The sequence below is a fragment of the Orbicella franksi genome, chromosome 4 (assembly GCF_964199315.1).
Source record: "Orbicella franksi chromosome 4, jaOrbFran1.1, whole genome shotgun sequence".
In the NCBI taxonomy this organism is placed as follows: domain Eukaryota; kingdom Metazoa; phylum Cnidaria; class Anthozoa; order Scleractinia; family Merulinidae; genus Orbicella; species Orbicella franksi.
The window spans coordinates 12,749,801-12,771,459 of record NC_138148.1 but is presented as its reverse complement, the minus strand read 5'-3'; the positions used below and the strand labels follow the sequence as shown (position 1 = coordinate 12,771,459).

At 49.0% G+C, this 21,659-nt stretch overlaps 3 protein-coding genes and 2 pseudogenes across 3 annotated transcripts in view; 3 read left to right on the top strand and 2 right to left on the bottom strand.

Annotated features, from left to right (window-relative positions):
- The window catches only part of LOC145483445 (uncharacterized), a 147,754-nt pseudogene that overhangs the window by 99,817 nt on the left and 26,278 nt on the right, over window positions 1-21,659 (bottom strand).
- LOC145484385 (uncharacterized) overlaps window positions 1-21,659 on the bottom strand; it is a 48,238-nt gene that overhangs the window by 3,210 nt on the left and 23,369 nt on the right. The gene's annotated exons all lie outside the window — the stretch shown is intronic.
- LOC145483827 (uncharacterized protein F54H12.2-like) lies at window positions 9,466-10,423 on the top strand. The gene has a single exon (XM_081462372.1). It carries the CDS (start codon window positions 9,468-9,470, stop codon window positions 10,164-10,166), a length of 699 nt encoding a protein of 232 aa, XP_081318498.1. The 5' UTR covers window positions 9,466-9,467; the 3' UTR covers window positions 10,167-10,423.
- On the top strand, window positions 10,850-11,539 carry LOC145485314 (uncharacterized; annotated as a pseudogene).
- LOC145485309 (uncharacterized) overlaps window positions 19,209-21,659 on the top strand; it is a 3,918-nt gene continuing 1,467 nt past the window's right edge. Inside the window, exon 1 of the mRNA XM_081463993.1 lies at window positions 19,209-21,659. This exon is cut by the window's right edge and continues 1,467 nt beyond it. Coding sequence (XP_081320119.1) covers window positions 19,218-21,659 — 2,442 coding nt within the window. The 5' untranslated portion in view covers window positions 19,209-19,217.

Sequence of the window (21,659 nt, the reverse complement as noted above, 5' to 3'; positions counted from 1 at the left end):
ATCTCCTCAACATAATCTAATGTAAAAGTATAAAACACAAAAGACAAGTTTGTTTCATATGCCTGAAGAACTATACATAGCATTAGTAGTCTTAGTTACTCAAGTAGACTAGTTTCAACTGTTAGTGAAGGACTATACACAAGGCATGAAAGTTGGGGTCCTGTATAAAGAGAAAACAGTAGTATAGGGGGGCGGTTTGAGACCCAGCCAATCAGAGCGCGTTATGGGGGACACGTGACGCGTCTCGACCAATCAGCGTGCAGGATTTTCGGCTCAGGTCAGCGGTTGCACGTACCCTATTTTGGAGGTATGGGGCGAGCTCGGTCAAAAGGTGGCCGCGCGGGGTTGGACGCGAGTCCGTGAGGGTCTGGGGACCGGAAGTGGGAGGCCGTGAGGGTCTGGGGAGCGGAAGTGACGACAGACCACGTGATCCTATTTTCAAATTTTATTTTTACAATCCAGATTGTGTCCAGGTTAATCCGCTGGTGTAGGGTGCGTCTGGGTAGTATTCGGGTGACCAAAATCGCGTCATACGAATGTTCGTGACGGTGACTTCGTTTCTGTCAAAAGCGTACCTTCGTCCTTCCCGTTCGTAGTCGGCAATGTGAGTAAAGTGTTCTCGGTGCACGACTTCTTGCAGGCAGGGATACACGGCGCCGGGAATGAGTTTGTTGACCAATCGGTAAAAGGTTTTTCTGACTTCTTGGGTGGGTTCGTTGGGGGTGTTGACGGAGGCGTGAATGAACATGAGGTTTCTGCCATCGGGCGAAGTGGAGATGAACCAATCCAGTTGGACCCAGAAGATGTACCACACAAGAGGATCAATGGGAAAAGGTAGAGTGTCCCAGGAGCTGGTCCCTTCTTGGTGAAGGGTGTGAGCCGTGGCGCTGGCTCGTGTATCAGCGATGGCGTTACGGGCGCGTTCCAAAGGCGTGAGACCTACGAGTTCGTGAGGTGGCACCCAAATCGGGTGATTGTCGGGACTGGCATTCAACTGTTCGTTGGCTCGGAGATCATCGTCGTCATCGACGCTGACGGTGTCGTTACTATCTTCGAGGCAGGGACGTCGACAATGACCGCATTGGAAGCTTCGTTCGTTGGCCTTTTTGAAGCAGCGTTTGTGTAGAAATTTGCCGCAACAGGGCATGACGCGACAACGTGTGACGGATTGGATGTCTAATTCCAATAAACAGATGAAGCAGGCATCTTTGAACGGAGAGAGTTCGGGTCCCATACCTTGCAATCGTAGACTTTGTCGGGAAGCCATGATAATTACAGCATGGGCTCTGGCTCGCTTCTTTTAAATAGGAGCGGGTCATGTGATTTTTTATGGGTCCGGTAGAGGGGGATCGGGGGTATCCCCCCTCTGGTGACGTCATGAGAAAGGCGTTGATTGGTGGAGGTGTGGATTAAAAGAGGAGGGCGCGCGATCCTTGGTTTTGTTTCAAAATGCCGATTACACGAGGTTTCCTCACGATCGTGGCAGAAGTGGACATGACATTGGAACAGTTAAGTGACGAGTGGGAACGCGTGCAATCCAAGAGGCGACGCGCTAGGAGTCAGGACGCGCAGGAATTGTTAAAGAGGAAGTCGAGGTTGATACTGAGGGTGATCCTGAGATTGCAGAAGTGTCGAGGGGAATTGATCCGGATTGATGAAGAGTATGGGAACAGTGTGGAGAGACAGAGAGCCAAAGAAAAAAATGGAAGTGCGCCTGTCGGACATGGACAAATTATTTGAGTACTTCAGTCAATTTTGAAAGAGACAATTTGTAAAAGAAACTTTTTATTGAACAATGTTTGTCAACCAAAACCAGAAAGCGTGACATTCTGTGACTGGACAATGATGAATGCTCTCGTCTTGATGAAATCCGCAGCTAGGTAATAAACGTTCGTTTGAAATGATGTGTCTGAGTTTGTCGTATTTGGGACAACCCAATGTTTCTAGATCGATCGAGGGAATGTTCAGTGTCTTTAACAAATGTTTTTCCACGTGTCCTCCCTTGTACCCCACCACGGTTCTCTGCCCTTGTTTGTACCTGGCGTAGAGGCTCAGGACCAGGTCTTTGAGTTCTTCGGGTTTGTGGTAGTATTCAGCCTTGAGGGGTTGATAGCTCAATCCGTGGATCTTCTTCATCACGAAATTCACGGTTCGTTTGTCTTTGTCGCTCAACTCTTTGTAAGGGATGGGGATGCTGAAAGCGTGTCTTCCATTCTCTCGGTTCCAAGCGTAATAACCCAGTTCTCTGACTTGAAAGGTCTTATTGACGAAAAAACCTTCTAAATCCAAAATGAAGCAAAGTTTGTGCTGACACCCTTCCATGTTTGAAACTGACTGTGTTTTTTTATGCACTGTCTCTTATAGGTGGAGGCAAACCTCTTCGTTCCAGGTACAAACGTTCTTTGGGGGTGAATTCGTCATACAGGTACTGGTCATGAAATCATTGGGGCGTATTCTCTCGGAGTAGTCGGTCTAGGCTGGACTTGGTCCGCGGGCTCAAATCAGCTCGATCCCAGTTCCCTTCAAAGGGACCCAGAGCCTCTGCACTGGGTTGAAGGGAGTGGGGTTCCAACCAAACTTTTCGTCCCTCTTCTAACCAGAATCTGACCTTGCTTTGAGGGTATTCATCGGCCCATTGAAAGAGGTCGCATTGGCGCTTGGCACACCTGAAGTAAAACTTGCCCGGGTTCTTTTCTGATTTGGACATGCTCATGATGAGAGGTCTTTGGCAATAGCATTTCATTTTTTCCACGGGTAGTTGGACATAGTAGTCGTTCAGCATACGTTGGCCGGAAGTCACATAACATTGGATGTTGTCAACGCCTGCACAGACAAAACATTCGGGCACAGGGCATTTGTAATAGGACCAACGCCCGTAAGCCGTGGTGGTCTCCCGCTTCTTTAATTCTTGCTTGGGGTGTCTAGGGCAAGGAAGGGTGTGGGGTGGTGAAGGGTTCCTGTAGTTCCATTCTTGTTTCATACCGTCGAGGAAAGCATCGGGATCGAATTCGTTTGGCTTGACGTCCTCTTTGACTTCCCAGAAGGTGTGGATGGCGGGGAGTTTGTCTGCATCTGAGAAACAGAGGACAAGTTATTTGCTTTTTCTAACCGTTCGAGTGTACGCCTACGTCTAGGACCGAAAGGGCGTCGTTGGTGTTGAAGTTTGAGGATGAGTTTTTGTTGTTGTCGTTTTAAAGCGAAGTCACTGTTTCTTAAGGGATAATCTTCTTCACAGGTTAATGCTACTTCTTGCATGGAGTAGTGAGTTTTATCCTGAATGAGTTTGACCGTGACTTTAGCATGGAAATGAACTCGTTTACCTGGTTCCTGTTTGAGTTTCTTGTTCTTCTTTTTGTCCGTTTTCTTTCTCTTCTTGGTACTAAGGGGATAGTTGGCGGGCGAATGAGGATTGAGACTATAACCTACCAAACCTTTACCCTCCTCCTCCTGATCTGGTAACCTATAGCGCGTGGGGGATTCCTCTGGACTGGCTGGCGGTGGCTCCATTTGCTTCCGATGCTTAATCGCGACTGATTGGAAATCAAAGGCTGTCCTTGTATTTATAGGGTTCTACTTTGGACCAATCAAGAGCCAGTACTTTCCCATGACGTGGTCCGTACTTTTCCCATCACGTGCGCAGTACGTTTCCATCACGAAAGTGATTTTACTTGATTGACGGGTCTAGGTGTATAAAAAACGCGCTTTGCTGTTGGGAGTTCACTTGACACGATGGATTGCAGCGAAGAGACTCCCCTGGTTGAAGACAAGACCACCTTGAAGAAAAGGAGGAAAACGAAACCACCTACCAAGCAGCAAATCCCTGTTGTGAATATGGAGGTGGAAGAGAAGACAGACGAAGAAGAAGAAGACCCTGATGCTTTGATTTTGTTAATCAAAAAGACCATTGATACCATCATGTTAGAGGAAGCCGTTGAAACAGGGAAGAAGATGGATAAGTACCGAGGCGTCTTGTCTGGGGGCATTTTGAAAGTGGCAGAGAAGATGGATGCCGCGGGAAGTCGCGTGGATTTGCTTAAGTTGGTGGATGCCATGCGAGTAGGATGGAAAGAGTGGAAGACCAGTGGGGAGGAGAAAGCGACCCTTGATACCTTCATGAGAGCCATGGACAATGAACAGTGGTTTACCTCGTGATTCGGTACTTTTACTTTGGGTGGTGTGTTGCGCTATTGACCAATGAGCGTCTGGCTTTTTTTTTACTATAAAACATTGCGTTGCAGTTCTTTGATCATTTGATTCGAGATGTTGACCGTGTTGTACAGTAACAGCAACGAGATCGTTGAATTGATCGAGTCGGTGTGCGGCTTTCAGGTCTCGCCTTTGGGTTGCATCGATGAAGACGAAGGGGTCGATGATATGTTGGTGTTTGACATTTTGTTTTATGGCAAACCCGAGCACGAGTGGACCATTCCTGAACTCCTTCGTCGACGTCCTGAATGGGGATGGCAGATTCTACCTTTACTGAAATCTCAAGGGCGTCGAACCTTTCTATACACCATCGATTGGTACTCCATGGTCTACATCAAGGAATTGGATGTCATTCGTTTTGTGCCAGCCATCGTTCCACCAGTCCGAATGAAGAACCGATTCTGTCTGATGGCTACGTCTTGTTTAACTTTCATGATGAGACAGAAGATCAAGAAGATGGTGGAGCCCCTGACTTACGCCCGAGATATCTCTGTGAGACTGAGCGACAAACTGAACCGCCCGATTTCATTGGGGACTCCCGCGTATTTCAGAGAACTGACTGAAAAGATGGAGGACTTGTTGGTGGAACTGATGACGGAGAGAGACCTTGTAAATAGTTTGAATCACTGTTTTATGAACGAGGATGACTAAATGGTTCAGTCCTTTTTGTATAAAACACAGGGATGTGAAAATAAAAAAATCATTTTTTGTCAGCATGGCGAGTGCGTGGTATAGTCTGTGCGAGCGCTGCGAGCTTTTATATGCCCAGTATGAAAGGAACGATCCCATTCCCTCGTTGATGGCGTTTGACCCCGAACACGTGTTTTTGGAGACGCATGTCGAAGAGAACGTCTGGCGTTTCGTGGTCTTCATATTGTGGTTGAAACGACAACCCTTAGCAATCAAGTGGTACTCCATCATAAGACGAGAACACCCCGAGCTGATTAGACAAGCGCTGTGCCGATTGTCGACATTATGAGTAAGAAAAAGAAGGTGGATCGGTATGCCAATTTGCTGCGGGCCTACGAGGATCCCAGTGTCCCGGGAAGTCTGGGTGGCGTGACGCGTTTCGCCAAAGCCCGAGGCTTACCCATTGGACCGGTACGCCAGCGGTTGGAAGCCAGTTTGGGCTACACGCTTCACAAACCCACCCGACGTCGTTTTCGTACGGTACCGGTCATGGTCTATGGTATGGACGAACAATGGGTAGCAGATCTCATCGAAGTGGGGAACATTGCCAAATCGAATCGAGGGTACAAGTACCTGTTGACGGTGTTGGACGTGTTGTCCAAGTACGCTTGGGTGGAACCGGTCAAGTCCAAGACGGGTAAGGACGTGACAGCCGCCTTCGAGAAAATTTTGAAACGCAGTGGTGGTAGGATCCCTCGCAAGTTGCAAACCGACGACGGGAAAGAATTTTACAACAGGACCTTTCAAGCCTTGATGACGCGAAAAGGCATTCGTCATTTTTCTACCAGCGGCGATACCAAAGCCAGTGTGATCGAACGATTCAATCGCACGTTGAAGAAACGCATGTACCGCTATTTTACGATCAAGAACACGTTCAGTTATTTACCCGTCTTGAAGGATTTGGTGCCTGGCTACAACCGTTCCTACCACCGCAGTATCAAGATGGCGCCCGAGAAAGTCAACCTGGGGAACGAAGAGCAGGTGTGGAAGACGCTGTACGCGGATCGACTGCAAGCCAAACGCGTACCGCCCGAGTTGAAAGTGGGGGATCGGGTGCGATTGAATAAGAAATACCGCCTGTTCAAGAAAGGGTATTTACCCGGTTGGACCGAAGAAGTGTTTGTGGTGGCTCGTGTGGTGTCGGGTGTGATACCTACCTATAAGATAAAGGAGTGGGACGGTACGCCTTTGAGTGGTACGTTTTACGCCCATGATTTGCAGAAAGTGACGGTGAAGAGCGACGATCTGTTTCGCGTGGAAAAGATCGTCAAACGCAAAGGGAATAAAGTCTTGGTTCGGTGGAAAGGGTGGCCAAACAAATACGACACGTGGATTGAGAAAGGTGCCTTGGTCAAGGCGAGATGAAAGAGTTTTACGTCCAATTGATCAGCAGTTCCAGTACCACGGAATTCCCCTCCAATCAAGCCAACAGTTTCAAGAACCGTTTGCCTTACCAGATCCAATTGAAAGAGGAAGGATGGAAAGTGGGTTTGAGCAGTATTTCTTACCCACCCCACCTTTACGACGTTATCAATACTTAACTCACCGACCCCACCTCTTCGAAGACAATGACATCCTGATACAATTTAAATGGAGTATGCTAACACAAACACAGGCTTCCGATGGCAGCTGGTTTCAGCGACCCTACCGCAACAATTTTGTCGTCAAGGGGTCTGATCTGCACGAAGACCGAGTCAAAGTCACGAGTGGGAAATCGCTCATGCGATACCTGGTGGCTCGTTACCAAGATCGTCTGACGCACTTCATGGAAAATGAAAAAGAAACTCTACGCGCTCCCGACGGGAAGAAGTACTACGCTGTGTTTCGTTGGGAAGGGAATTCCCTAATCATTGACAACAGCGATACCTTCCTCAATGAAACGGCTGGTGACACGGTGCTATTGCGTCCGAAAATATGGTTTGGTCCTGAATTGGTCAAGGAACTCAAGTGGGTGGAAAAGACTGGCATTGACGATTACAAATTGAGTCATCACGTGATTAAGTTCTTCAAAGACGATGTGGTGCCCGCTTTCAAACTCGATTGGAAGGATCAACACAACGCGCATTCCACGAATTTTTGGAACATCACGAGCAGAGGGTCCTTACAGCTCAGTCCCTACTGCAATTGGCGCTTAGACTATCTGGACGAGCTCTACGATAAACACTATGGTGGCGACGTGACCGTCGGTGAGACGATTCGACCACCCCTGTATGTCTATTGCAACGTGGCGCAAAGTACCGTCATGGGGAACCAAGTCACCGATCTCTTGAGAGAAGTGCCACACGATCCGAACAGCATGACCTTTGAACCCAACCACATCCAATATCTACCGGTGCGCAGCGATGTGTTTGACATTATCGAGACGCAGGTGGCCGAGAACGACGGAGAGTTGGTGAAATTTCCTCAGGGTGTGACGACGGTCACCTTGCATTTTAAACATGACGGATTTTTACGTGAGTCTACCGAGCCACAGTAGCAAGACCGAGTATCCCGAGAACAAATCCAATCATTTCAAGATTCGTCTCCCTCATCCTTTGAAAATGGAAGGCGCAAATTGGAAAGTGGGACTCAGTAGTATCTCGTTACCAGGCCCAAAGAGTCAAGTGCCTCCCTTATTGCAAGGGGATGAGGTGATGTTTGAAGGCTATTGGTATGTGAGAGACACCGCACAACTGAACAACCGACACAATATCGATGGGGGGGATTTCAAGCCCGAACATCTTCGCGCGGACGATTTGTCGAATCTGACAGGGGTGGAATTCATGAAGACCGTCAAGACTTTTTTTGACACCACCGTGATAGAAAAGAGGCTTCGAGCCGGTTACCTCTTCTCGGATCCAACCACCCATAAAAGCAATCTTTTGAATTTCCGATTCGAAGGCGACGATTTTGTCTTCGATAACACGGATATCAACAGGAGGATCCACAACGGTCATTCTTACCCCTAATTCTATGTCAACCTGGAACTGGGTATTGACATGGGATGGTTCAAGAAGAATGGTGACAAGGTGGAGATTGGTCCCAATCTGTCCCTGGAACTGAACACCAAAGAACTGAAAGTGCCAGCAGCCATCGACATCAGCCCCACCACGGGTGAACCCTATTGGGAATTGCATGGAAATGGCAAGAGAGTTAAATTGACCACCACCCTTAACTGGCGGTTCATCAACCTCAACACCTCGTTCAAGAACGTGACGGGCTCCACCTCGCGTTCGTTGATGGTTTATTCGGATGTGGGGACCAGTGGGGTGGTGGGGAATCAAGTCACCGATCTGTTACGAGAAGTGAATTACCAACGAGAAGGCAAAGGCTTCCAGTATTTTGAACCCCTCCATGTTCAATATATTCCGGTACGCAAAGATTACATCGACATTATCGAGACACAAGTCGCGGAGACCACTGTGGAATTGACGAAATTCGGAGCAGGCAATACCATCGTCACGCTACACTTCAAACAAGAATGAGAGGCGGTGCTTTGACGCGTTTCAAACCCGACGGTCAAATGGGACGAGGTTTCTTGCGAGACTTTTCGGGATCCAGTTTACGAGAAGGATGGCAAGGTTTAAAAAAGGGTGGACCCATGGGATTACCTAACATTGCAGGTGGTATTCGAGGTGTGAAGGCCGGTGGGAGACGAGCCATTAAACGCAAAGCGTTGAGCGAAATCAACCGAGCCGCCAAACGCAAGTTGGACGACATTTTTGGAAAATGAATATGAATCCCATTTATTCGAGACGCGTTCGACGCATTCCTCCCATCGTCAGTGAGTTGACGCGAGGTAGAAGACTACAAAAGGGAGGCGCCTTCTTACCCCACCGCAGACGAGGTCTAGACCCCGCTTGGGTACGGAGCGCTCTCAAGAGAAGACACCGACGAAGACCTAAACGATGACGGACATTGTCCCTCTCCCTGGTTCGGCGGGGGTTAAGAACCCCATGTTGAATTTGTTTCGGGTACCGCCCACGGATATGAGTATCTCGAGCTATCGGATGGTACCCGTTCATCCTTTCACCACAGGCATCAACCCCATCGATTTTCAGATCGATCCTCAAGAAGATTACATCGATTTGTCTCGCAGTTACTTCGAACTGGAATGGAAATTGCAGAAAGCAGCAGGTGGTGATGCCGTGGCCGCCGAAAACACCTTTTTGGTCAACAACATTGCTCACTCCCTCTTCAAACAGATCAGTGTGCGACTCAATGGGACGCTCATCAGTCCTCAGACGGACACGTACCATTACAAAGCCTACATCGAAACCTTACTGAATTTTGACAGAGATGATGGAGACACCATCTTGAGACCTCAAGGCTGGTTCAATCACGTTGATGTGCCCAACACGTTGACAGTCACTCAACTGAATCTGGCACACAATGATTTCAAAACGATGACCCCGGATAGACAAGACCTGGTGCGTGAACTCAGAGCCCAAGCCGCTGGCACGGATAGTCAGACACGCGTTTACAGCTTCGTACCCCACATCGAAGTGTTTCACCTCAGCAAACTCTTGATACCCAATGTGCAGATTGGTATTCAGATGTACTTCAATTCACCAGCTGTATGGAGTTGGAAAATGCAAGGTGCTGTGGCCTTCCGTATGGATTCACGAGACATCAAAGTGAAATTGTATCTTTGCCAAGTCAGACTCAACCCGTCCGTCTACCGAGAATTGATGGATGATATGGGAAGTGGAAGAAACGTGGTGAGCTATCCCACGGTCAGAAGCGAGATCCGGACCTACAACATCACGCAAAATGAGTTACACTATGAAATCACCAACCCGTTCCAGAGTCGGTTACCCAACATGCTGGTGGTGGGATTGGTGGCTTCCACAGCCTTCAACGGTGCAGACGATGAGTATCCCTTCACCTTCCAGCAATTTAATCTGACCAGCATCAAACAATTGGTGAGAGGAGAAGCCTATCCCTATGAAGTCTTGGAATTGCTCCATACCAATGGAAGCAGAGACATGAGAGGCTATAGACAATTTCTACAAGCCACGGGAAGTTTGTGCAAGAGCAAAGGAAACATGGTGAGAGCCAAAGATTGGGGACGAGGGAAAGGATGTACGCTGTTTGTATTTGAGAACGCCGCCAACGGTTGCCTCAACAGTCCAGTGTTGAACCCCAAGCTGAGCGGTGAGTTGCGGTTGGTGTTCGACTTTGGAGCCGATCAAGGTGCCAACATCACGGCCATCCTCTACGCCGAATTTGAAAATCTCTTGGAGATCAATAGCAACAAGACCGTGCAATACGACGTGTACCAAGTGTAATGGAAAAAGTCAGTTTGAACAACGTACAGTTGGACGTGTTGGCCAGGAGTCAACCCAGTTTGAAACCCTATTTTTACGGCACGGTGCCTTGCGATCGTTTACCCGAGAAACCCCACAAGAAAGGACCCATGGGTTACATTGTCAACACGGACCCTCAAGGCCAACCGGGTCGGCATTGGATTGCACTATGGACGTGTCAGGACGCTTGCGAAATCATGGACAGTTACGCCCTACCCTTGGACACCTACCTGACCACGGAACCTTTACAGAGATGGTTGGATCACCATTGGAAGTTCAACGTCCACAACGGCAAGAGTCTGCAATCGCTGTACAGTCAGAGTTGTGGCGATTACGCGTTGATGTTTTTGATCGATCGATCCAAAGGACATGACATGAACACGTTTCTACGTCGTTTCAGTCCACACGATTACGTACAAAATGATCATAAAGTGGGGCAAATGTTAAAAAAATTGATACACAAAGAGCTGAATTGGGAGCAAGTTTGTCGATGTGATTACGAGCAAGACACGTGTACCTCTCGTTGCGGTGTAAGACATTTATCGTAATAAAAAATGTGGAGTCAAGGTGTCAAGACAAGTGCGTGTTAACTCCCGCGCCCAGGTAAGGTAATCCTGTCTATCCGGACCTCACGCTTTTCCATAAGGGACCCAGACGGTTTATAAATGAAACGCACTCCTTTTATCTCATCCATATGGGACTAGACCATGGAACGACGTCAAGCCTTTCGATTCAACACGCCTTCCAGCATGATGGTGGTGGGTCCGTCGGGATCGGGTAAAACGGTGTTCACTACCCATTTATTGATGGACAATCTCGATCTGTTCGAGACCCCACCCAAACGCATTTATTACTGTTACGGTTCCTGGCAAGACGGATTCAAACCCATGAAAGAGTATGGAGTGACATTCCATCATGGTATTCCCGACTCTGATCTCTTACCCATCTGGTTTCCCAAGGGTGGCTTACTTGTGCTGGACGATTTGATGGAAGAAGGAGGGAACGACAAACGTGTCTTGGATCTCTTCACCAAAGATTCCCACCATCGCAACATCACAGTGATCTATTTATCGCAAGACATGTTTCCACCCGGTAAATTTTCCAAGAGCATCTCTAGAAATGCCCATTACATCGTGGGATTCAAGAACCCAAGAGATCAATTGGGGATGCGAAATTTACTGTTATAAGCCTTTCCGTCTCGATGGCAGGATGTGCAAGAGACCTTTAGAAAGGTGACCGACCGTCCGTTTGGGTATCTCTTGTTGGATTTACATCCCAAAAGCCGCGACGATGAGCGGATTCTCAGTCATGTGCTAAAAGAAGAGGGCTGCATGCGAATGCATCAGTTGAAGTGAAGATGCTGCGCAGTGAAGTTGAGTGGTTCCCGCGATTCCTAGCGATTTGCGAATCGCAATTGAAATTCATGCATGAGCGCAATGTCGAGTGCGAACCCATGAGACAAATCTTACGGTGCGGCGGTAAACGCGACGTGCGAGCCGTTTTAAACGCATATAACCAAGAGAATTTCACCGATCACATTCAATATAAACTGCTGTTGGCCCAAAGACTGGTGGCTCGAGAAAAGAAATACACCGACCTTGTACAATGAGCACCTCTCCAGCTGGCGTGGGCACCTCACCCAGTCTCATCGCTCAAGCCTTGCCTTCCCCTCTTTCACCGCTGGAAGCCATCGACTTGAACTACGCTTACAACGACGACTTTTTGAGTCAGTACATTCAAAGTTTGAGTCCAGGCGTGGGTACGTCCACTAGGTCACCCTTAAGGAATACACCCCCCGCTGGTGCAGGCACCGCAGGACCCGTGGCTACCAGTACGCCACGACGCAGTCCCCGACCCACAGGGAGTGTAGCAGGCGTGGGGGCGAGTCCTCCCCCAGCCCGAGCGGGGCCTTCGGGTCTAGACACACGTCGAGACGTACCCGGTCGAGCTCCGACACCACCCGGACGAGGGTACCTGGCTAGCACAACCACCGGTAGAGCCACCGTGGGATACAAGACACCAGCCAGACGAGGTCGAGGTGGTAAGCAACCCAGACGGGGTGGAGGTGGGAAGCAATCCAGACGGGGTCTAGGTGGTAGAGGTGGTAGAGGTGGTAGAGGTGGTAGAGGTGGCAGAGGTGGTAGAGGTGGTAGAGGTGGCAGAGGTGGCGCTGGAGGCGGTGGTGGTGGAGACGATGATGATGACGATGACGATGACGACGATGAAAGCAGTGCCGTTTCCACCCCCAGATCACGCATGGATCAAGACAGTTTACAACGTCAATTGCAAATGTTATTGAACGATCAGCAACAAACGGCTCGAGGACGACGTATCGCAGGTATCACCACCACCAACACCATCACGACCACCTACAAAGACGGAGGAAGACCCCAAGTGACACGCAATTCGAGCAGTGTTTCGAACTGACTAGCCATGACCATCGATGTGAGTTTACTCAACGGGGCTTACAGAAACAGCGTGGAAGAGGAATCCTTGTCGCGATTGGATGGATTGTACAAATATTATCATCGACAATGGTGGTATCGGAAACAAATGTTTTACCATTTCAAAACGTGGTTCTGTTTTCTCAATGGACTGGCTTTACTCATGATGGCCTTGAGCATGATCATCGGCGTGCTTTGGGAACAACAACATGTCGTCGTGGCCATCTTGACGGCTTTAGGCACATTGGTCAAGGGTTGGAATGATTTCAAGAATTTTTCCATCAAGATGGACATGAGTCGTTTTGCGTTCACCACGCATGAAAAGACCTTGATCGAATTGAGAACCTACGTGCGCGGGTTTCCCTTGGACGAATTCGAAGGCTTCCTCGTCAAATTGCAAACCATGGACGATACCATCACGGATTTGACCCAACCCATCAAGGACGCCTACGTCAAACGGTACGACCTGAAATTTCGTTACATTCCTTACCAAAAAGAGCATAAATTAGACGACCCAAATCCGTGAGGGTTCATTGTTCACCATGAAACAGAAGGGAGGTAACCTACCCGCGTCCCTGCTCACCACTGCAGGGCTCGCGCTCATGATGAGAAGACGACGTCGAAAGAAGAAACAGAAGGGTGGTGTCCTACCTTTGGCTGCGTTGGTGCCAGCTGGCATTGCCCTAGGTAAAGCCGTGGGCTTGGGGGCGGCTACCGGAGCAGCCAGTTACGGCGCCAAACGAGCCTTGCAAGCCGTCAGTAAGAAGAAGAGAAAGAAACGACAAGGTGGAGGAAACATCTTTGCCAGTGCGGCCAAAATGGGCTACACTTTGGGAAAACGCAAGGATTACCAACGCATGGGTTTGACCGGTGCGGCTCAAAGCACCTATCGTCATCGCAAACAACCTTGGCTCTATAAAAAGCGATGAGTGAAAACCCCAAGTCATTCGATACCGTGAATGCCTAATTGGAAGTACTCTACCAACACGTCATGGATCTTCAGTTTCGAGGGCATAGATATTTGGACGATGTCATAGACAGGTTAGAAAAACGCTACGGAAAATCGGGTAAAAAGACACCTCAACCGACTGCATTCAAGAAAAACCCACCACCCACTATGGGAAGAAGACGGATCGCTCTTCAACCGGCTCCAATGGCTGTCCTTGACACCGGTGAGTTACCAGCCACGGTCACCACGCGCAGGAAACGCAAGAAAGTCATGCCTACCCTTTCAGCCAAAGACGATAGGAAAAGAAGAATGAAAAAGAGGCATTGGTACGAAGACAAGTTCGGAGATGTGAGCAAATTCGCCAAGAAACCTCGAAAAAAGAGTCGAACCAAATCAAAGGTCTGTTTCAATCGTAGAACCACCCTCTTGAGTTTATTGAAACGCATCCCAGCCGTCAAGACGCCCTTGGCCAAGATGATAAAAGCTGGGTCTTGACTCCACCCCATTTCAAAACGATGGCAAGACGTCGACGTAAGCTCTCCAGGCTCTCCCGGCGCAAGATACTGCAACGAGGTGGAGCCAGAGTGAACCAGAGAGAGTTGAATGAACTATTCAGAGCACTAGGTCCTCTGGGTGGTACAGCGAAGTTTGTGAACAAGCAGATTCAAAAGCACCGACCCAAGTTGGAACGCGCCATTCGGAAAATACCCTATCAATCTGCCCTCAAACCCGTCAAGAAAAAACGCAAGACCCCGTTCCGTGTTCCAGCGGGTGTCAAAGTGGTGGAGTCGATTCAGGGCATAAAAGACTTTACCCCTTCCTACCGACTCAGAAAGAGACGATGAATCGATTACGGCGACAACGCCCGTTCTTGACCAGCATTCTCCAAGACGCCAATCGTTTCAAACGTCAAGAGATGTTGGAACACGCCAACGCCGACCAGATCAACGCGGTCAGTGAAATGGTTTTGAATTTGTTGAAAAAGAGAATTCCCGTCGAGCCTCAGACGCTTCGAAAACTTCAACGCCATAAGAACGTGTTGCGCGAAGTGGGGAAGCGCAGAAATTCACTGAAGAGGAGGCGTCAACATCTGTTGGCTCAGACAGGGAGTGGATTCTGGCGAGGTTTGAATGAGTGTTACGAACATGTCGACCCGAGACGCTGACGGTTACCCCTTGCGGGGTATGGACGTGGTGCCTGAACGCGTGAGCGAGAACCGAAAACTAGTCGAGATCAAAGACAACATGACCAAGCTCATTGGATTGTTACAAGAAGCCAATCGCAGAGAAGAACAACTCAAGCTCGTTCAAGAGCGTCAGCATCGAAAATACAGAGCTCTCGAACAGGAATATTTGGCTTTAAAATACGGTCACGGGTGTGACGATTGCATACGAGTCCAAGACGACGTGGAAGACGTCATCATCCCCTGCCAGACCTGTGCCAAACCCAACGAGACCATCCAGAGTCTGCAATTGAAATTGGAAAAAGCCCGCCAAGAAGCAAGTTACTGGCAAGACTGTTTTGAAACTGCCTTGCAGTATGACGGAAGAGGTCATGATGGTACCGGTCAGTGAATTCGAACGTTTGCAAGATTACTACAAAGGACAGATTTCCCAAAGCGCCCTGTTGAACAAAGCAGGACGGTTGGCCGCCGAAAAACAATTGATCTTGAGGAATCCCACCATTCCCGATGGGATGGCCGTCAAGATGGTCAAACCCTTGGCGCGTGAACAGACTCGATTGACCAAACGGATTCGAACAGGAGGTGCCCCACGGGCTGGCGTGGGTGCCCCTGCACCGGATGAGGAAGCCCTGGACAGTCCCTTGGAAAACTTATTGAAACAAGTCATCCAAGGTCAAACCCCCGCCAGGATCAAGCAAGAAGCGTTCACACCCGCGGGTCCGTCGGGGATCAAACCCAAACCCCGTCGACTCTTACCCGAAACACCCAAGACCGTGAAAAAGCCTGCCTCCAGTGCTGGACCGAGTCGCATACCGCGACCCATATCCAGTGGTAAGAAGCCTAAATCGGGTGGTTTGAAACAAAGCGTGTTGAGCGGAGCCAAGAAAGGCTTTTTAAGGGGCATTGGTCTAGATCCCCAATCAATTGACACTGACGACGAAGAGGGTGGTTACAGTCCCAAGAAAGTCACCAAGAAACCTAAGAAGCGCAAACCCACAGCGGCCGAACGCTTGAAGCCTTGGGAAGAGTGGAAAAACCCCAGCAAACGACGTCTCAGTTATGGCAAGAACTAGAGCCAACAAGACCAGGACTCGCAAAAAGCAACGCGGTTATGGCCTTGACATTCAGAAACTGTTGGGCAAGACGGGCATCGAATTTCATTGGCCGGGCTATCAGTACATGGGACCGGGCACCAAATTGAAAAAACGACTGGCCCGAGGAGATCCTGGGATCAATCGTTTGGACCGACTCGCCAAACAACACGACATTGATTACAGTCGGGCCAAGACTCTGCAGGACAAGTGGAAGGCCGACACCAAGATGATCAAGGCCATTGACAGGTTACCCGGTAGGAAGACCATGACGGAAAGGGTGGTGAAACGAATCATGGAAGCCAAGAAACGTTTGAAACTGTAACTTTATTGAGTCATGTTGAAATTAAAAGATACATGTGTTTTGACTTATGGTTTCTTCTTCTTTTCGGCACGATAATAAACCATTCTGAAATTATTGTAGATCCCTTTCTCCACGCGCTCGTAAAAATAACTGCGGTTGGCAAGGGCCACTATGTTGGACATACGCTCCTTCCCAAACATAGAGGCAAAGCCTTGACACTCTGGACACAGGGGGCAGCGGCAGGTCTTGACCAGACAAGACCGTCTGACCACTTCCTCATCCTGGATGGCACACTCCAGCAAGTGATCTAAAAAGTGATGAAAGGCATCCCCTTTCTGATCCCTCTCCACGCGCAGATCGTAGCGAGAACGCATCTCGGAGAGGTTGTTGTAGGTCAGACCCAGGGACAAGCGAGCAGCCACATCCTCCCACTCGCAGAACACGCTTTTCTCCAGAGGCACCCAAAAGGCCAGACCCGTCAAAAAGACGCGATGACTCACATGACGTAGGGCGTTCAACCCGGGTACATTGGCAGCCACGCGTAGCCAATGGATTTCCTTCTGCGTCATGGGAATGCGCGAGACCACCTGATGTTTCAGGAAACACAGATCGATGCGATCCATGTCCTTCTCAGTGGAGTGATCCTTCTGTACGATGTGGTTATGGGCGCAGGTCTCAATGTGGCACTTGGGACACACCAAGTGCGTTCCATTGGGTGGTCTCACTAGACAGGAGTTGTGCACCCCCTCTTTGCAACATTCCAACAGGAACAGCTTTTCACCGTCTTTCATCTCGGAACTGGAACACACCACACATTTGATCGAATGATCGACAGGATTAAAGGCAGCCATTTTTTTCTGCAAAAAAACATTTTATTTTACATTGTAGCCTTTTACAAGTGGGACATGTGTCCATTCCCCTGGTGGGAAGACGCCCTATCAACCAGGATAAATAAGGGATTTAATATGATTACAGCGCTTGATGGCTACATCCAATTCAAAGGCTAAAAAGACACTTCTCTCACGACCTTCTACATTCACGTGTTTACCAAACCATCTCCTACATCCATGCGGGCATGGAACGAGTAAAGGTTTGCTGTACACCCCACCTAGTCCCCATGTTGATTTCAAAACATGAAACTGCTTCATTTCCTCACATAGTTCCTTTCTCATACGACTTCTCTCCTCATCCAAATATTCTTGTTTGATTTTCAAGTTCAAAATTTTCAAAGTAATATGCCAGGGTAATATGTCCCAATAGCTGTCAACGTCTTGACTTAATTTCACTTTGGTCTTGACATCCATTCGCTAAGGAAAAAAGAGGGTCAAATTTCGTTTGACTTCATGCAAGTACACTTGCTGCAAACAATTACCCACCAATACTGAACGACCGTTATAATAGACAAACACTTTTTCGTGATAGATAAAGTCAGAGGTGACACACCCATCCTTCCAATTCACTCCATTACAAATACGACACCGAAAAGGTTGACATCGCACGTGACCTAGGTCCCATTCACGTTTGACGCGATGATAGGTTCGAATCATTTCACACAACTCTTTTTGTCGGTCCGACACCATGTCCAATCGTTCCTGTCGCAACCTCAAATCGAGAATGTGCGATTGAATTTCGGGTGGTAAATAATCCCAACGACTTGTCATTCTAGAACAAAAACAAAATAACCTCTCTGATTCAATATGTTACGCTTGGCATCCGTCAGGTTACTTGCCGCCTGTTTCAAAGAGTAACCTAACAACACCCTATGCTCGCGATAATGTCCATACACTCTCGAATGAAAAGTAATGCATAAATGACAATGGTGAGGCTCACACCTCAAATGTCCTATACTCCATGTCTCTTTCAAAACACGGTATAATCTCATTTCTTCGCATAATCTCTTTCGTGGCGCCGTCAAGACATCCAACCGTTCCTGTTTATATTTTAAGTCCACAATGTAACATTGGATTTCAGGTGGAAGACGATCCCAGTGACTGATCATAGCTAAAAAACAAACGTTTATAGCCTTTAAGAGCACGGTTCACATTCATTCGCAACTCTTTCAAATGCATCTCCCTCAAAAAGCCCAACTGCTCTTCCGCGAACAAACAGTCAATATCCCGCAGCACCGCATCGATAAAACCTGACAGATTCCGCAAGTTACTGTATAATAAACTGGTACCATTTTCTTTCTCACGCTCCTTCCACTCATTCACCCATCGCACCAAAGTAGTCATCTTTCGCTTACATCGATTCAACGTATCCATTGTTAACTCACCTATTTCTTCAAATGGTGGCAAACTTCAATCACCACAATACCAATCACAGTCAGCGCAAATAGGTCCACCTCCAAAGTAAGCTTTGCCAACGGTATACTCACTTCAAGCTTCATCAGTCGAGTCACCACCGTCAAGGCGCCTCATTTTTATACACGCGGAATTAAGACACGTGACGTGACGTCACCAGAGGGGGGATGGGGGTATCCCCCACTCCTACGTCCTTAAAAAAAAGGCGGGAACCACCCTATAAAAAACGTGGTTCCCTCCCACTCATGCTTCGATGGTCTAGTGGTGAAGACATCGCGTTGTGTCCGCGAAGACTCAGGTTCGATTCCTGGTCGGGGCACGTGTTGAAAAAGTACTTTTTTCCCATTGGTGGACTCACACCATTAAAACCAACGAGACTTTGCTCCTCCCCTCAGTCTCATCATGTTTCGCTTCCCGAGAGACGATTTCGACCTGGATGATGAAGAAGACAACGCCCTCCTAGCCCAACATTTGGATGACATTGAAGAAGGCTTTGATTTTCTATTAACACCTCACTTGGATCGACGCGTTCGCCATTTAGGCGTCCGACACCGAAATTATGTGGGACGGTTAATGCAACGCGGCGGTGCTGCACCTCTACCGACACGCTCACGACAACTCTTACCGCGTCAAATCGAACAAGCCCTACAACGCGCCATACGAGACCAAATCATCCAAGATCCGGAAGTCGATCGCAACGATCACTTCCTCATCAACATCAATTCCAACCGATTGAGACACTCTTATCACTCAGCTCGCATGCGTGTCCGAGAATGGATGGACAATGATCTCAGAGCCCAAGAAATCATGCAACAAATTTCTAAGATGTTAAACTCCAACGAACAGTTCCGATTGGATGACACCTTCTCGTTACACATTTCACATATCCGAGATCCCGGCCGAGGTAGCGGTAAACAGCGACTTCGCAAAGCCAGCTTAGCCCTCGACAAGCTACTCGATCTCAAAAAGTGCGTCATCCCAATCAACAACGAGGACGAACTCTGTTGTGCAAGGGCCCTGGTCACCATGCAAGCCTACTGCGACGTAGGCAGTCGACATCCCGAGTACGTCAACCTACGACGCGGCAAACCCGCTCAAGCCAGAAAGGCCAAGGCACTCCATCAAGCTGCGGGTGTCGCCGAAGGACCTTGCGGTCTCACCGAACTCCACACCTTCCAACGTCATCTCACCGATTATCAGATCGTGGTGCTTTCCCTGGACCATAATTATCAAATCATTTTCAAAGGCCCATCACGTGAGAAACGACTCATCCTCATCAAAGTGGGTGAGCATTACCACGGTTGCAATTCTCTCTCTGCCTTCCTAGGACAAAGTAATTTTTGCATCGAGTGTGAGAAAAGCTACCAGACCGATGACATCCATCATCATCCCTGCCGCGGTAAGAAATGTCCCGCTTGCTGTCAAACCCAGTGTGAAGATCGTCGTCGCGCCAACGACACCACACATACCTGCCCTCGTTGTCACCGCGCCTTCTTCGGAGAACAGTGCTTGGCCAATCATTACACTTACTCCAACACGGATGGCACCCAAGCCAACGCCACCAAAAAAATCGAAAACGTCTGCAGTTCCCTACGCAAGTGTCCTCGATGCAACAGATTACTTAGACCTCGCGAGATCGAAACGCGTCACGTGTGCGGTACGGCCGAATGTCCCTCCTGCAAGGAGTATCACAATCTCTACCGACACCAATGCTTCATACAGAATCCCACCAAGTTAGAAGAAAAGCGCAAATTACTGAAATCCAGAAAACGCAAAGCGGACGGTTCGCAGAGCGTACACACCAAAGACCATCTCTTCGTCTACTGGGACAGCGAAACCATGCAAGACACGGGTGTCCACGTCCCCAACCTGGTATGCGCCGCCACTTCCAACTGCGAGGAACTCTTTCATTTTGAAGGCACCACCTGCATTCGAGATTTCTTGGATTGGTTGAGAGCTTTAGCACAGGATTGTACCCTCACCGTCCTAGCCCACAATTCCCAAGGGTTCGATTCTTACTTGATACTGGATGAACTCTACCAACAATACGTGGTGCCCAAACAAGTGGTCAACGGCGCCAAGATTATGTCTTTGTCCATCAACGGAGGAGACATTGTTTTCAAAGATTCTCTGTGCTTCTTTCAAATGCCCCTGGCCAATTTTCCCAAAGCCTTCGGACTGGTTGAACAAAAGAAAGGGTTCTTCCCCCACTTCTTTAACACCCCAGACCATCAGGATTACGTGGGACCTCTACCCGACAAAGACCATTACGACCCCCAAGGCATGTCCACCGAACGCGCGCAAGAGTTCGAACGCTGGTATGCCCAACAACTCGCCGAGCCCGACTTGATCTTCGATTTCCAAGCAGAACTCGTGGCCTACTGCGAATCCGACGTGCTCCTCCTCAAAGGGGCCTGCGAAGTGTTCTGTCAAGAATTCGAAGCCATCAGCGGCTTCAACCCTCTCCAACGCTGTCTCACCATCGCCTCCGCCTGCAATCTCTTCTACCGCACCAAACACATGCCAGAACGTACCATCGCTTCGGAACCCATCAGTGGATGGCATAGACAAGGCAAACTGCATTCCCTCGCGTCCCTGGAATGGTTGACCTACATGAACCGACAACCCAATCACCGCATTCGACACGCCCTCAATGGAGGGGAACATGTGATTCTACGCGGAGACAAAACCTTTTTCGTGGATGGGTACGACGAGGCCACCCGTACCGTGTACGAATTTCACGGTTGCTTCTGGCACGGGTGCCCCAAGTGTTACCCGGACCGCGGCCGCACGCGTCACAAAATGTGCGATCAGACCATGCGCGATGTTTACGAAGCCACTAAACTCAAAGAAGCGAGTCTCTTGGCCGCGGGCTACCATGTCGTGGTCATGTGGCAATGCGAATGGGAACAACTCAAGCAAGAGGATGAATACCTGCGGAGCCTGATCCAATCCTTTGACCTGGTCTCCAGACTCAAACCCAGAGACGCGTTCTACGGCGGTCGCACCAACGCCATCAAACTTTACCATCAAGTGGAACCAGGAGAAACGGTGCAGTACCTGGATTTCACCTCACTCTACCCCTGGACCAACAAAAACTGTCCCTACCCCGTGGGTCATCCTGCCATCATCAGCCAACCCGAAGGCACCGACATCTCCAGTTACTTTGGTCTGGTCAAATGCAAGATCCTACCACCCTTT

Coding starts and splice junctions, on each gene's coding strand:
- LOC145483827 (XM_081462372.1), top strand. CDS start 9,468: ATGCAAGGTGCTGTGGCCTTCCGTATGGATTCACGAGACATCAAAGTG.